The following is a 17,214-nucleotide window of genomic DNA, read 5'->3' as shown; positions in this document are numbered from 1 at the left end:
ATTTGGTAAAAAAATAACAAATCATTTTTTATAGTAACATAACTACTTTGTTTAGATACATAAGTTTCGATTATTTACGACCTTCATGGTTTCAATATTTGTATATTTATAATTTTGTTTTTGTTTGCTCTGTAAACCACTTATGCTGGAGAGTTTTTCTTCATATAAACGAGCTACGCAGTTTTTCGATTATTAGTTCAGTATATTATTGGACGATTAACAGATTTTAAATTAATAATTTTTTCCAAGTCTGAAATTTCAGCTAAAACATGTTTAATTCGTTATTAGAAAAATCATATTTGGATGTTTTTAAAATAGAGGCTGATAAAGGTTATATTTTAATTGCTCTTTTTGCTGTATTTCTATATGGCAAAAACATGGAAAAACGAGCAGTATTTTTAAAATCCTCAAATATCCCAAAAGTTAACAAATATCCCCGCCATCGTCTAATCGTACAGCACATTTATTTCTATCAGCTACTCGAACTAATAAAAAACTGCATCTACATATATTGGACTAAATACACTTCAAAAAATTAATCCATATCAAATGTAAGCGCAATTTAATTAATCGAACGTCGAAATAGTACTGATTCAATTGGTGTTTGCGTAGAAATGTGAAAGCTGTTCCAAAGCACCAATGCGCAACACTAGCCAACCACGCCGCAGCAAAGCGTTGTACAGAACCTATGCAAACCTTTTTCTTGCCTGCGCTTACAAGATAACTTATAACCATGCATATTTCGCATTATTGCTCAATTACGGTAACCTCAATGGGCGGTATAAATTTCCACACATGCTCTTGTTGTTCATGATAGCTTGCCGTGCTGCCAACAATTTCATTAATTTGCAAAGCTGGTGCAGCAGCACTATCAAGCGTTTGAACGCCAGCTGGCTGCACTGCTGGAGGTTGGGGCTTAGAACAGCACTGTATACTTGCCTTAAAGCGACCGGGCGTAAAGAAGATCACCGTGCATTCGTGTTGAATTTGTGCGTGTTTCTGAAGAAGCGGTATGGAAACTCTGTATGTGAGAAGGGCAAAAATGTTTATACGTATGCACGCGTAAAAATATATAGGTGTATTTTTATATTACCTATTAGGCCCGGATATTGCAACGCGCGTATCCAAATTGTAATTTTCCATGCCATTCAAGTAGTCCTGATAGAACTTGATGGTGAGCACGAGATTGCGCAACGGTTGTGCTGACTGATTGCAAACGCTTACATTGAGCACGGCGCTTTGGCCAGCGGCGCATACAATTTCCGATTGCGGCTGGACGGGTGTATTTTGGAAGGAGACAACTAAAATATAAAATAAATTAAAAAAAAAAAAATGAAAAAAATATTTAGCAAATGTTCGATTTTTTTTTCTTTAAATAACTCTTACTCCATTGAAGGGGCGATACGGTTGTTAAATCAATCATAGCAGATGTCAGTACGATACCGTGCAATGACGCTATACCCTGTATATCAGTACCCGTGAGCAGCCAACTAATTTTTACACGTTCTGCTATGTGTTCCGAGCATAGTTTACTAATACTGTCGCTAAATGAAAGTAGTTGTGTGCGGTAACATAGGTCTGGAGAATATATACACAAGATATTCGCTCAGTTACATATATATATATCTATGTATATTACAATTCAGCCAATGCAGACACATTTTAATACCTTTTTCCATATTTTCAGCATATTCCGCTTCACGCGCCGCTACCACTTGTTCTAGCGAACAACGATCGACTGGTATCGGTACACGGCAACTCTCTTTGGCCTCGATCAGTATGCTCTTGTTGTTGGTGTAGTTAAGCGACATTTCTTGAGCAGTCAAATTGGATACATCCAGCACCAAATAGAATTGCGAGGGACTAAAAAAGAAATGTAATTGCGGCGTTACTGTACATTTAATGAAGGTGGGAACTTTTTATGGGTATGAAAATAATGGTATTACAAAGCGGGCTGGTTTGTACTTAATTATCAGTTAGGACGATACTGACATCTGCATATATTTTTTAATTTTTTTATTTTTATAGCCGATGGCACTTCTGCGCAAGAATATTCTAATTTTTTTCATTTAACGGTTGTTTGGAGCAATCTAACGCAATCGCCATATATGTACATAAGCATACGTATGCACATATGTATGTATGTAAATACAAATATGTTCAGTGTAGAATACCTGCCCTCGAGTTAAAACCATGGTCTACCGGTACCAAATTTCTAAACCCTCTTCGAGTTTTAATTTGATTATATTTTTGTTTAATGTCAAGACTTGAAAGTCCGGGTTACTTTGCTGGGGCGACAACCCCTGGTCGGGAAAAACCAGAGTCATTCCGGTAACATAGAACAGGCTGCTATGGGGATGTAATCTGGTCGCTTGGACAGTTTTAATCGCGTTATTGCTATGCGTACTTCGTGATAGCCTTTACCTTTTTTATGGACATTCGCAACTTTTGCTATTCAGCAACGAGCAGGTCTACTCCATCCATAATTTAAATATACTTCGATTATCAGATTCTAAATCGAAAAATGGGTTGGTGCGTGACTACCATTCGGAGTACGTAGGTACGAATCTCCTTGAATTACTAAAATGAAGAAAAATGTTTTTCTAATAGCCGTCGCCCCTCGGCAGGCAATGGCAAGCCTGCGATAGTATTTCTGCTTTGGAAAAGCACCTCATAAAAAATATCTGCCGTTTGGAGTCGGCTTAAAACAGTAGGTTCCTTCATTTATAGAAAAATATCAAGATGCAACGCCACAAATAAGAGGAGGAGCTAGGCCAAACACCCAAAACGGGTGTAAGCGCCAATTATGTTTATATATTTATATAAGCCGCAAGTTATTCTTCGGAAATCAACTCGGCTTTAAAATATCGAAGTTTGCGAGAAAGGTTTCGCACTCTTTTCCTGTATATCAAGCTCATCTTCTTCCGATCTCTCCTCATTCTCAATCCAAGATAATTCATCTCACAGTTTTCTGCTGCAGTGTCGCATTTCTTATAGCACCAAATGTTTTTTTAAGCTCGAAAGAATAGGTTAATACGCAGGAATAATGATTTTATTACTCAAACGCGACCCTATGTTGAGAGGGGGATTGAGCTGCAAATCTGTTTCAATTCCTCTTTCAGAAGCCGAGCTTCATTTTTAACGTTAAAAGCCAACTCTTGGCAAATTTATTGGCTGCCTTCATATTAATTTATCACAAGTTGGATTCGAGTTCTTCGATCCGAAAACAGTCACAAGCCACGTTGCATGAGGGATATTTGTAGGCCAACATCTGTTACTGCATACTGCCATGTTTCGAAAAGAAATCTTTGGCTTCCTTTATAGTTCATTGTGTAGTCTAAATCTTCTGCAGATTGAATTAAAGATTCCTTTCCACCCAGTAACTAAGAGAAAGGAGGCGTGAGACTCGTGTAACATTGGCACAATTACGTTCTGGATATTGTAGCAGGTTAAACTCCTACTTATCCAGAATTGACCCCGACATACCAAACACATGTCCGGCATGTGAAGGTACCCCGCACGACACTAACCACCTCTTCACATGCCCCCTTAATCAGACTCATCTAACCCCCCTCTCCCTCTGGACCCAACCCGTCGAAACAGCATGTTTCCTGGGCCTACCCCTAGATGAGCTAGACGAAGACGACAGATGATATACCTACACTGACAGGGCTAACTATGCTGTTAAAACAACAACAACAAGAAAGGAGGCGCTTTTCCAATTTCAGATGCATATGCTCAACTTCTAATATGACTTATAAAAAACCTCTATTAAAATATAATTTAATTAAAAATTCGTGGAAGAAAAAATAAGGTATACATTGGCATTGATTAATTAGTTTAGGCCACCTATGTAAAAAGTGTATTCTGAACTCAAAAAAATCGTTAAAAATAGTATTCAAAAATATTTAGAAGGAGAAATATTTTGTATTTGCCCCTAATATATTCTTAAAAATCACTTACATTTCAGCTGGTAGTACATCCCAGCTCGTTATCTGTGCACTTGGCAACAATTCCAGATTAAACGATATTGCACATTGACGACAATAGCCTTCCTGCATACCCTCGCCGCCTGAATATTTTATTCGAAACTGTGCTTCAACATGTTGACCATAGCCCTGAGTACCTTGTGAACCAGCCACTGGCAAACTAAGCGCTGCTAATGATGGCGTTCCACCGGTATTGGTGCCACCTGATGTTGATGATCGAAAGCTTAGATTATTTGGATCATGGCGTCGGTTGTGTGACGATTGTTGTTGGTTAGGTGAACTAACGCGCGAAGGCAAACTGGCGTGACCCGATGATAGATTAGAATACTGTAAAGAATGTGGGCCACCACCAATCGTAGCACCGGGATAATCTGCTTGCAATGCAGCCGTTACTGTACTACTAGAATGCACCGATGCGGCGCGCTGACTCACTATGGGACAAACGAAGTCGGCTTCGCCATAAATATGTGCCGTGAAGTCAATTGAGCTATTAGGTTGAATGGGGAGTTTTGACTAAAGAAAAAAGTACAAATTACCAAATTGAGCCTTTTTATTACGAAAACCAATACTCACTTGCAATTCTTTCTCATCAATTCTGAAGATTTTCTTCTGTACTTCTTGCTCTACGTTCGAATTGATGCTTATCTCTAAGTGTTCCACTGGCAGTGGACTCTCATTTGTGATGTTTATAATGCAAGACGACGACTCACCGTTATATAACGTTAAGCTGGCGGACGTAATGACAATGTCTGAGCTAGCCAGTTGACTGAATGTAGCTGTTTGTGGTAATGAAGTCTTGACAGAAATCCGTGGTAGAGCCGGTATCACATCCACTAAGTAGTTGGGCGGAAATTTGCGACCACGCATGTTTTTCAAACGACAATTCGACTTGACTCCAAGCGCATGCGTGCTATAACCCTGAATCTCCAACTGGCCGACCTCGATGGGTGTGCCATGTAGGGTGACAGTAGTTGGCACGTGCGGTTGTAGAATCACAGTTTGTGGCAACGATTCAAAGACGATACCATTGGTCAATAAACGCATATCGCTAACAGTCAACTCGAATGGTAGTGGATTACGTAGTCGTAACGCTACTTCGCTTAAATTGTTTTGTACCCAGAAAAACCCTGCAAACGTATTAAATATATTAATACTAATAATAAATAAAAAAATATGCAAAGTTAACTTTTGCGTTTACCAATTTTATGCTTCTCGCGTTTCTTTTCCCGCCTATCCATCGAATTTAGGTGTATCGGTGTGAATAGGAAAGGTCCACTGTCCGCCTTGGCGATTTTTATTCGCTGCGGCCGCAAATGTGCCGGCAAATCTCGCACCACCAAATCAATGCAATACGGCAAATCTGTCAGATTGGCTGGCGGTATAACAGTGCCATTTTCTAGCACTAAAGGCACTGGTGAGCCTTCACACTGCGCACTTAAGTTTTGTAATTGCACAGACATTTCACTTTGCTCCGTCGGTGACATATGCGCCCATTGTGTCTGCAGCAAGAAAGTCATATGGCGCGTAGCTAGCGCCGAATGCCCTAAACGACGGGCCGCTGCTATCACACCTTGCAATAAATCTATTTGCAGCGCAGGCCACCCTGCAGCATTATCGATCACCTCCATTGGGTCTAGCGAAAGTAGGTAACCAGAAAAACTCTCCAACATTAAGCGGTATGTCTGCGACCAATCGGGATTCGGATTGCCTTGCTGTACATATTTGAGTGCTGCTAGGCGTTGAAAGAAGGCTGCCTTGCGTCGATAGCCGATTTGATGATACAGCTCTGTAATCACCTCGAAACGTTTCACACGCTCTGGCTCACTTAAGCTCACATTTAAATAGAGTATGTTTTGCAAAAACATGGCGACATCTAGAGGTCGATTCTGTTCTATGCAAATGCGTGCCGCTTTCAACGCTGCCTCCGTCTCTATTACAGCTGCATGACGGTATTTACTGTAATTAATAATTGCACGTCTATAGTAGCCATGGAGTTCATCTGGTTTTAGTATGTTGCCAGGTAATTCCGTACTACGCGCACCATGCTGTGCTGCCGATATAGTTGATGTAGAAGAGGATGATGTCGGCGTACCGGATGGCGATGAGTTCGTTAATATGGAAGATACCGAAGAGCAGGATGAAGATGCGGATGCCATTTGCACTGTCGGGGTGACGGCATGAACGTCAGTGTGGGAATTGTGCTGTTGCTCGAGCGAATGTACTTTTACTGTCATATCACTAGCCCGCCACTTTTCCGGTGTGCTACGCAAGGGCGATGACCCTAAGATATAAAAATATTATTTGAAATACCCAAAGCTTCTACAACTTCAAATTCTTTACTACTAACTATAATTATAATTTTTATTTTATTGTCTATTCTGTTCTAGTAGGCTATTTTTAAAGTCAATAATTGTAAAAATAACCTTTGGTCATTTGTTTGACTTTAATAAATAAATAAAACTTTATAAAAATTCGATAACTTACCATCTTGCAGTGACGAGTTTCGATGAAGCGTTTCATTTTCACGCAAATGTGGATATAAGAGTATTGCTGACGCTGAACATAAACCTTCTTCGGATGCTCCCACCCACAATGAATCGCCTATGGCACGCAAAGTTTCGCAAGCACTATGGTATAACCCTAATGCATCTTCAACGAGTCCTGCTTGAAGCGATAAATCGGCCAAATTTTTCGTGACTCGTCCAACACAGCGTTTCCGATTACTGCGCGAATCCATATCGAGTCCGACAAAGTCGCGTTTCTCGATAGGTGCAAGCAGTAAACTAACTTTTTCTACCTTTTCGCGTGATCTATCCAAACGTTTCGATTCCAATACCCAAAACAGCGAATGTATGAACTCAGCTATATGCGACTCCAAATCGCTACAAGAATCCTGTTCTCGGTAGAAAAATGCTTGAGCCTTAAAATTAGAGGGTGTAGTAAATTCATCTTGCAGTCGGCGATAAGGTTTTGTAACAACATTACAATTTACATTGACGTTATCACTTAATCGCGGAGAAGAAGAATCTTCGCTGTGCTGGTCGCCGCCAGCCGAATTTACTTTATCAGCATCGTTTGCTGGTGATGGACCAAAGAATATTGCACGCGAGTCATATAGTGTTCCACTGTAGCGCACTTTCAGAGATTCATGCTGCCTACAAAGCTCATTTAACTCCGTTTGACTGTCGAATTTGCCAATAGTTATCAACCCGATTAGACGACGATGAGTTTGAAAATCACCCCAATCATTATTTTCTACTGGATGGTCGTGTATGTAGCGTACCCAAATGTCACGAGTAATACCTGAGGAATCTAAAATATAAAAAAAAAAACAAATTATTCAAATTTCAAATATTCATTTTGATAATGGCAATAGGTTACCATTTATTTTCACATTGCTGACGCGGCGAACCTTATCAAACGCTTTCTGTAGCGAACGTGGTTTGGATGGCCCTACGCCTCGCAGCAGCACCAATAAACAACCATGATGTAGCGCATTTTGCTCGTAGTCAGGTCGCGACATAATGGTTTCGCTGGCCCCATGCGACAACATCAGTCCGACATTCGCACGCATTTATCCTTTGTTACTTGGAGTTCTATGCGATACCGAAATCATTTGTATGGGCGGCAGGATAGTGATATATGAATTATGTAGGAATTTAAAGTAACTGTTGAATCCGATGTTCAACCCCAATAAAATTTCTTCTAAATTCGCGAAGAGTTTACAAAATGAATGGTTGCCAGTTTTCACTTGAGCAAAGTGCTTCTTCCATAAAACGCACACATGCACCTACGCCCCAACACTTTCACTTGGACAAAGTAATGTTTTCGTGGTATACGTCAGTTTTTGCCATAAACTTTTCTCTTAAATAAACAAATTGTACAAATTTTTATGGGAATGCTATTAATCGTTGATAAAATTGTTAAATTTAAATGAAACTATTATTTATTAAGATAATCAGTATTTTTTATACGCTGCCAATCAACGTCAAATATTTGTTGTATGTGAATTCGTTTCTTTCTTCAATTTGATAGTTCGTTCGGCCAGCAAACACAGGGCGTGCTAAAACTGAGAACTTTATAACTGATCAAGTAGACGGTACGATTATACTCACTCATTAGCTATATTTAAAAATTAAATATAAATAATTATTCATTACATATTTTCAAATGAACGCAGTGTATTAAATAAACTGAGAAATTATAATCCGGGCAATACATTAACTTCTTATATCTATACACTATCTCACCCTGCGTTTACTCGGCATGTTATCGGTTTGCTCACAGCTCTAGAAACAGCTGTTTGGTCACATTTGTCTATCTAAGTTTTTGATATTTTTTTGTGCGACCTGAAATAAACAATTTCAAATTTTATAATTTTAGCAATTTCGCTATGAATTTATTGCCTAAATCACATGAAGAGTTCGCGCAGCCGGAATACTGGAATTCGTTCTTTACAAAGCGCGGAGAGAAGTCCTTTGAATGGTCGGTTTACATGAGTTGCATTTCGCCGCTATTTGTTACATTAATCCTAATACTTTTTTCAATATCCCATATTTAGGTATGGCGAGTACTTGGAATTATGCGAGCATATACACAAATATGTAAAAAACACCGACCAAATACTAATGCTTGGTTGCGGTAATTCTCAACTCAGCATGGATATGTACGACTCAGGTTATAGGTAAGTACATCGAACGGCATTGTAAACAATGGATTCCAATTGTCTCTTATTTTTTAGAAATATCACAAACATCGATATATCAACGGTGGCGATACGAAAAATGTTGGAATTGAATGAGCGTAAGCGCGCAAGTATGAAATTCTTGCAAATGGATGCCACACAAATGACATTTGATGATGAGTACTTCTCAGTAGCACTAGATAAAGGCACCTTGGATGCGCTTTTTGTCGATGATACAGCCGAGGTACATGCAACAGTGGAGCGCTATTTCAATGAAATTAAGCGTACAATGCGGTAGATATAACACATAAATCACATTGAGCATTAATAAATATGTTAAATTCGAAATGTTTTACTTTTTCTAGCAATGGTGGACGTTACTTATGCATAACACTTTTACAAGAACACATTTTGAGTTATATTTTAAATTACTTTCCCCGTAATGGTTTCATGTTGCGCGTGGTACATTGTGCCGATGCTGACCGAGCGAATCAGGAAAAGAATGCTGATAATCCAGATGTTGTGACAATGCCAGTTTTCATTGTTGTTGCTACCAAATTTAAAGCATTACCAATGCCAGTGAGCTTTTTCTAAAGAAAGTTGCACATATTTTACTGCTAATATATATTTTTTAGATTCTAGAGTTTAGTTTGGGTAAAGACAAAATGCAACGTGTACAAACCGCTGAGGAGCTTATAAATGCAGTAGTTACCGTGCAAAAAGCAGCGTTGATTTGCAATGGTCTTGCGCGTACAAATATTTCAGGTTAATACGAGTAGAACTAAGTTTAATTGACTAAATGAAATGAAATTAAATTTTTTTGTATAAGGTCACAACGAGGTTGTGATGGACTTATGCCAACCGGGCGAATCCATTCCTCGCTACACAGTACACATATTGGATCAAGCACCAGCAAGAGGATTGGGTAAATTTGCGGCGTTTATAGTACCACAGGGCAGGTGAGCTTATCTGGCTATTTTTGTATAGAAAATGTTTATAATTTGTCCTCTTTGGTTAGAAAGCTTGCATAAACAGAATTATATAATTTTTTTTTCAGAGAAATCGAATGGCTTTTTGCCACAACTCAGGGACGTAAGAAGTTACAAAATTCAGCGAAATTCCAACGTCTGGCTGTAGTGACGCTTCATCGTGACCAGCAATATTTATCTTTGGATAGTGTTAAATGCGAATTGGGGGACAGCATAAAGTGTCTTGCTCCTATGGGATTAACAGAACAGGTGGACTATAACTATTCAAGTAAAACGCACAAATGCAAGCCAAAGTTTGTTTTTTCTAGATACCTTTCCTTTCATTGGGCGCCGATGTTGGCAAGCGTGAAACTTTGGTAAGCGGCCTATCAAAAATATCCGGCGAATTTCGCATTGAAGAAGTGGAAGGAAACGAAGGAAAAGTGTTCCGACGTTTGATCTTCCTGAATAATCAATTTGTAGTACAATCGGAAGCCTTAGTGAAAACGAGTATGTTAAAAAATTGATAAAGAAGATTATATATTGATTAACTATTATTTTTTAGTTAAATTAAAGGGTAAAAAGGAACGTAAAAAAATTGATTTCGGTTATTTGGCCTGTCAGCATCATCTATACATGTCCGCTGGTGTACATTTAGCAACTGGTCCAAAAACCAACGCCAATGAGTTTAAGGACGTGGTAGTGGTGGGTTTGGGTGGAGGTGGCCTTTGCAGTTTTCTGCACTCCGCTTTGCCGTAAGTTCGCCATTTTTCTAATTTAAAATGGCAGCTGTTATAAAATATATTTTATTTTAAACTTCTAGCGATATACGCCTTACTGCTGTGGAAATAGACCCTATTATGCTGGAGGTGGCTGAGCAGTATTTCGAATTAAAGCAGGATAAACACTTTCATGTAGTTATCGATGATGGCTTGTCGTTTTTAGATGTTTGCAAAAAAGAAGGTAATAATACCATTGGCATGACATGTGTAACGGGTCTTAACATATTTGTTATATACATAGAAATAAAATTCAACGCAGTGCTATTTGACGTTGACAGCAAAGATCTTTCACTCGGCATGAGTTGTCCGCCCAAAAGCTTTCTTGAACCGGTCGTACTCGACAACATCAAATATATTATTGGGGACAAAGGTCTATTTGTATTGAATTTGGTGTGTCGCGACGAAGCGCTTCGAGATGAATCCTTACAACAACTGCGCGCTGCCTTCAAAGCTGTTTGCAGTTATAAATTGGATGAGGACATTAATGAAGTTATTTATTGTTCGAATAGTGAAAAGTACAAAAGCATAGCAGAGTGGAAGAAAGATTTGGGAGCGGCAGCGAGACGTTTGAATAACTCGGTGAAAGAGCAGAAGTTACAAAAGGATGATATGTTGGAAGTCACGGAGTTTATAAATGAATTAAATATTTAAAAGAAATTGTACCTCTTCACTAATCGTTTACCTATTGATGACTAAAGTGAATATTGAAGCTGAAATTTGATACAGTTTTCGAATTCAGCTAATATGAATTACTACTGTTGAGTTATTTGCAAGTATAAGAAAAATTTGGAGCCTCCATTTAAGTGAAATTATAAACCACTCAAACCTAAACCGTTAAAACAAAGCGAAGAGAAGAATATGCGTAGCTCTGCGCAACACCTAATAACGGATGTATGCGAATATTTTATATATGAAGTAGCTGCTGCTTCGGCTTGATTTACATTTTCCCCCGCCACCCTTCTGAAGAATCCAGCGCATGATTTGAGACATTTTAAATTTTTTCTTCTACATTTTTATTTGCTACGATTTGTAATACCGTGTTTATTGTGTTTTAAGTGCCAAATACAAATGCCATTGACAGATATTTACTGTTATGCAAATTATTGCTAGCAAAAATTCAAAATTTAAACTCCTTATATTTCTTGGTTGTCTTGCTTGTCGTGTCGGCTTGCTGCCGTTTACGTTTCGACTTTTGACGTGCTACGTGCTCCGCTAACATATCTGAGAGATCTTCTTTCTGCAGATGGCTTTGTTGCTCCCGCATTTGTTGTTCATAGCGTTGTGCCATGGCTTCATTGTCCAAGTCCAATTCAGACGGATCCAAAGCCAATTCGACGGTACCTTCACGATCAACCGTAACAGCAGCACGCGCTGCTGGCTTACTTACGCCACTAATGTCGTAGACGTGTGTGGATCCCATCATAGAAGCACCAACGCGATCGGTGCGCTTTTCGGGCAGTACTTGATATAAGACGGGAGTGTCGTTGCTGCAATGAGAAAGAAAATTTAAAGTTTAAAAAGTATGACTTGTTTACAAATATTATTTACTCTTCCATTTCGGCTTCAATTTTCTTTTTGCGCAACTCAATCGTTTCAGGCGTCTCCATGCCGGCGGGCACACTTGTTAGGCCAGATGGTGTTACCAATCCTTCTGCTGGAGTAACAAGTCCACTATCGTCCGGTTGATTACCAAGATCTTCGCCATCCTCCTCCTCTTCTTCGGACGACTCCTCAGACTCAGACTCGAGTTCACCCCATTGATTGCGTTCAATATCGCCTTCGTCAATGCCACTCTACGAATGTTACAATGAAAACAAATAGAGACATCTACCAATTATTTGCTTAAATGACTTACGTCCAAATCCATTATATTGGTTCCAAATACGTCGCCATACAACGGTTTGCCATTTTCATCTACAGGTGGTTTGCCCCAACCGCCGGCGTGATAGCCAAATGACGTACCCTCTGGTATCGGGGCATTTAATCCGGGTATTTTTAGATTCGGATACGATGGCGGTGGTCCATAACGCTGTTGCGCAATTAACCATGGTGGTGGAATCTTATGTGAATTAGGTCCCACTGGCATACCAAGTGCTATGCGCAACTCTTCGGACAAATCACCCGGCTTCTTCTCTTTCAAACGTGTCTCATATTCTTTGCCTTCGTAGTACAGATCGCCGTGTATAGTCATGCGTGGCTTTGTTTGCCACTTGAAAAATGCATCGTGTAACTTCTGATAATCTATATCGATTTTTCCCATTTTCGGACGAACACGCTCGCGCATTTTGGATTTTAGTGATTTGGCATCGTCCTTTTCCTGCAGAGATTCGCGCATTTCCATAATGCCGGTCTTCTTAATGAAGGCCGGTAAGTCAAACGGTGGTTTCTCAATACCCCGCTTACCTTGCAAATATTTGCGCTTGAAACACCAGTGCCGTGGCACTTGTACAGTATTGCGATAGGCTTTCAATTGAACAAGTAATTTTGGATCACGGGCAGTGACGTCGTGCATTTCCACAACGTCAGGGCGTGAGACCAATTGCTTCAGTTCGGCGACACTAAGGCGTGTAAGTTTTTTGAGTTTACGCTTTGATAGTTTTTCTTTGTCTTCTTTTGTTTCCTAAAATACAAAATAAGCAATTACAACTAAGAGAAATGTTAGCTTGCAACTTTTTTATACAGTACCTCATTTTCGTCATCGTCGTCATCATCTTGCATTTTATCAATTGGCTTCTTTTGCACGGCTGCGCCTTCGGTTTCAGTAGCTTTTTTATCTTTTTCAACCGCTTTGGGTTTATTCTCTAATTTGAATATTTCGAAAACGCGGTAAAATTGCCGATACATTGGTGCCAAGTCAGCGATAGTAATACGCTCCGGCACATATTCTATGGTTACATCTTCCTCAACGGCCTCTAAAGATTTTCCTTTACTGTCAGCAGAGTTCTCCTTTTCTATTTTTTTCTCTTTCTCTTTATCCTTGCTCTTATTCTTTTTGCTCTTACTTTCCTTGCTAGTTTTATTTTTGCCTTTCTGTTTATCCTTTGCATGCTTCTCCTCTTCTTCATCATCTGAACTTTTTGCTGCTTTATTTGATTCATCATTTATATCTTCGTCATCTGCTTTACTATCACCTCCGGTTGGGGGTTCATTTTCCATGTCACCACCGGTTCCATTGGTCCGTTCTTGCTCTCGTTGCTGTCTCAACTTACGATTTTGCTTCTTTCTTCGCTTCTTCTTTTTATTTTTTTCTGCACGACTTTGCTTGACGCCTTTTGCCGCTAAACTACCATTCATTTGAGAGTCGCCTTCATCATCAGAATCTTCGCCTGCATCGCCATAGTCGGTCCCAATAACACCACCTCCAACAGCTTCAATGCCAACATTATTCATGTCGTTTGAAGTAAAATCTTCAGCATTTATATGGAATTCTGCTGCGCGTTGATCTTTCAGCGCTAAAACATCTTCCAAAGCTTTTGGAAGCACCACTTCGGCGGGCTTCTTGTTCTTATCTTCGCTATCAGAATTTTCTCCAGATACAGCTCCATCTCCAGCACCATCCGCGGAAGCAGAAGTTCCAGTCCCATTGGAGTCGTTACCGGGTATTGGCTTTTCTACCGGCATTGACATGAGTGGCATGGGACGCGAAACTTGATCAACGTTAGGTACCTCAACTCTCGGTGGTGGTGGTCCGTGATTCCATTGTTGTGGTGGAGGTATTTGTTGATGTGGTGGAGGTATTTGTTGATGTGGCGGCGGTAGCCTCTGAGGCGGCATTGTTGTGAGTGGTGGCATTTGTTGGGGGTTCATTTGTTGTGGTGCCATCTGTTGAGGGTTCATTTGTTGTGGTGCCATCTGTTGAGGGTTCATTTGTTGGGGTGGTGGAGGCAATTGTTGTGGCGGGGGCTGCATTTGTTGTGGTGGTGGCGGCATTTGTTGATGCGGATTAATATTGAGACCGGGAGGAAACATTGGTGGTACCGGAGGTCCGGGCAATAAACCTGGTGGCGGCCGCATACCTAGCAATGGTGGCGGGCCCCCCGACATAGGACCAGGTGGCATAGACATTTGTGGAGGCTACACAATTGACATCGAAATTTATATTATTTGACTAACTGAATTGCAAATACATACCTGATCACCCATTTCCGAAAAAAATTATTTCTTTTGACAAAATTTAAGAAATACAGCGAATTAATTTCCCTTCAAGTTTTTAGTGACAAAAGATGATAAAGTCGACGTCAAATTGAAGTGCGGCCATTTACTTGGCTGAAAATTGTTATCGACTACAGAGTACCCAAATAATCTGTTGAAAAATTATATTTAAGCTAAACCTACGTTTACATATACGTTAATTAGCAATAAATCTACAAAATTAATCTAACCTTTCACATATGGCATGGCAGATAATCTGCAAAATTGACAATCAGCTGTGAATACTGCTTTAAGAGTTTTTTCTTCATAGAAATCGCTTTGGTGGAATATTTTGGTTTCTTTAATTATCATATAATTCACAATATGAAGAAAAGACAAGAAGAAGGTGCAGCTAATTTAATTGCGCAACGGGCTGCTGCAATACACAGTTATAGGAAATCCGTAAACGACGTTTACTGATGTAATTATGGCAGTGATGAAAATACGCATTCGAAATTCGATATTACATTTTATAAAAAGTAATAAGAGGACAAGGAGTTTATGGACGCTATTTCTATTATATGAATGTATAGTTAATAACACCTAAGAAACATTTTATTAGAATTGTGTCTACAAACCTGTTTTCTTTGCCGGCATCCCTTTTATTTAGTTTTTACTTTAACGTTTTTCTTGAAATTTGGAAAAATAATGATCGATAAAACAGAAAACACAGAGTTGTATGTCAAAAAGTATGGTTTTATTTAGGATTATTTTATAATCTCAGATTTTGGGAGAGAAATTTTGTATTTATGTAAGCACGCAAAAGTAGATCATCTTATATGTGAACGTATTATAAGTTACACAACACGCATTTCTTCTTTGAATTCGTAATTCATTTTGAAAGCTATCCTTCTTGTAGTGGAAAAAAGTAAGTTATAACTAAGATATTTTATTATATAGGGAATATTGTATTAGTTTATTCCTTTCCATTTTCCAGCAATGAAAAAAGTACCATAAAATGGAGGCATGCCGGTCATAAGACATTGATAGAGAAATGGGAATAATAATTTCTTCGCATACTTTTCGAAATTTTACAGCCGTTGTTCTAGCAATTAGATCTCTGCCGTCATTCTTAAGGTATTTTACAACCCACTCGAGATAATACTTTTTTTATCAATTTCTTGTATTGTTTTCATTATAAAATTATTTTTTATGGTCATTATTTAATGATTTTTCCCTTTTTTCCTTTGTATTTCTTTACTTTTCCACTTTTGTTTGACTGGAAATTTCAATAAACATCCGATAAAAATTAGGGAAGTCAACGTTGTGCTCGTAATTCGGAGAGTAAATGAGACTGAATTTCTTACAAGATAATCTGTTCTCAAAATTTTGTACGGCGAAGTACGTAATTACGAGTTTAATGCTGAAAACAGTGAAGACCGCACGGAATCCCTTACCGTAGTCCCTTACCGTGCACAAAAACTCACCCCCGAGAACAACTACGTTCTTTTAATTACATATTTACACAATACATCGGTTTGTGTGTGTATATGTTTGATTGTATCTACACAATGTTGCGATTGATATTTTTGCTTACACACTTTTTCACACCTCCGCGTTATTAGTTACAATTTTTCATTGTTTAATAAACCAAAGCCAAAAACCAACAAATGCAAATGGTTCATTTATCTATAATTAACATTATTCAACAGTATTTTTAAGCTATTTTAACAAAAATTATCATTTTTCTAAGTTTATTTTGTAAATGATTTCGAAATGTACTGCTTGGCAGCACTGTGTGGTGAGAGAGCAATCAGCTGGGTCGGTATTACGGGATTTTTTTAACAATCCTGAAATAAAATCTACGGTACTACGATACGGAACGCAGGAACTTTTCGTTTACATGGGGTTCTCATTAGTTTGATCGAAACAGCTGAGTCGGGATTGCGTTTACGGTGTTCACTGTTTTCAGCATAAGAATCTGATACAAAGAGACGATGTATAACGTCTCAAGAGATTAGATGGGCAGGGCATGTGACACGCAAGGAACCGGATGGAGTGCAGAAAAAAATGAGTTTGAGCCAGAAATCAATAGTGCCGTTAATTGAGTGCCTAAACACGAGTTAGCATTATGGAAGTATAAAATTAAAATATACCTAAATTAAAAAAATCGAAAAACCGGAGCTGGTTTAAATGACTTTAATGCAGAAATAATTGCTGAACATGTTTCAACTATTATCAAACCGAGGGACTGGGTGAAATATTTGTCAAGAATTTCACGTCCTCGTAAGGAATCTTAACGTAGCGGATAACCGATTGGAGAATGCAGCTATAAGTTTCCACTTCAATATGTAAAAAAGTTTATTATTTCTAGAATCCGACAATTCAAGACAATTTAATAGATTTACATGGTATCTTTCTTCTATTATTCAATTATTTATCATACTTTTCTGCGATTTGCCTTTCGTTTTTGGTCTCTTTCCCTTTTTCTTTTTAAACAGGCATAAATAACAAACATTGCAATCGCATCTTCCGCGTTTTTGCTATCTCCCTTTACGCTATCAACACAAAATCACGTATGAGCCGCTCGCCGTCGGTGGCAAAGTTCAGCGAATATGTTGGCGGACATGTCCGTCGTCTGTAGCCTTTTAAGTTGACTT

General features: G+C 38.8%; 3 protein-coding genes across 3 annotated transcripts; 1 reads left to right on the top strand and 2 right to left on the bottom strand.

Moving 5' to 3' along the window:
* Positions 1–445: 445 nt before the first annotated feature.
* LOC128863154 (protein brunelleschi) lies at positions 446–8,003 on the bottom strand. Its single transcript, XM_054102129.1, has 9 exons — positions 7,371–8,003; positions 6,474–7,301; positions 5,188–6,270; positions 4,563–5,116; positions 3,964–4,502; positions 1,670–1,863; positions 1,387–1,578; positions 1,094–1,301; positions 446–1,021 (listed from the first exon to the last, which is right to left on the bottom strand). Exons 1-9 carry the CDS (start codon positions 7,561–7,563, stop codon positions 748–750), a joined length of 4,065 nt encoding a protein of 1,354 aa, XP_053958104.1. The 5' UTR covers positions 7,564–8,003; the 3' UTR covers positions 446–747.
* A 275-nt stretch (positions 8,004–8,278) lies between these two features.
* LOC128862915 (eEF1A lysine and N-terminal methyltransferase homolog) lies at positions 8,279–11,172 on the top strand. Its single transcript, XM_054101739.1, has 11 exons — positions 8,279–8,474; positions 8,551–8,673; positions 8,731–8,967; positions 9,039–9,252; positions 9,309–9,438; positions 9,503–9,632; positions 9,731–9,911; positions 9,971–10,151; positions 10,207–10,396; positions 10,465–10,604; positions 10,665–11,172. Exons 1-11 carry the CDS (start codon positions 8,383–8,385, stop codon positions 11,072–11,074), a joined length of 2,028 nt encoding a protein of 675 aa, XP_053957714.1. The 5' UTR covers positions 8,279–8,382; the 3' UTR covers positions 11,075–11,172.
* Positions 11,173–11,514: 342 nt separating this feature from the next.
* On the bottom strand, positions 11,515–14,673 carry LOC128862914 (splicing factor 3B subunit 2). The gene is made up of 5 exons (XM_054101738.1): positions 14,555–14,673; positions 13,109–14,497; positions 12,279–13,043; positions 11,972–12,216; positions 11,515–11,910 (listed from the first exon to the last, which is right to left on the bottom strand). The coding sequence occupies exons 1-5, from the start codon at positions 14,564–14,566 to the stop codon at positions 11,541–11,543; spliced, it is 2,781 nt and encodes a 926-aa protein (XP_053957713.1). The 5' UTR covers positions 14,567–14,673; the 3' UTR covers positions 11,515–11,540.
* Between the last annotated feature and the right edge of the window lie 2,541 nt (positions 14,674–17,214).

This window comes from Anastrepha ludens, chromosome 5 (genome assembly GCF_028408465.1).
Source record: "Anastrepha ludens isolate Willacy chromosome 5, idAnaLude1.1, whole genome shotgun sequence".
In the NCBI taxonomy this organism is placed as follows: domain Eukaryota; kingdom Metazoa; phylum Arthropoda; class Insecta; order Diptera; family Tephritidae; genus Anastrepha; species Anastrepha ludens.
This window is presented reverse-complemented; position numbering and strand designations above follow the sequence as displayed.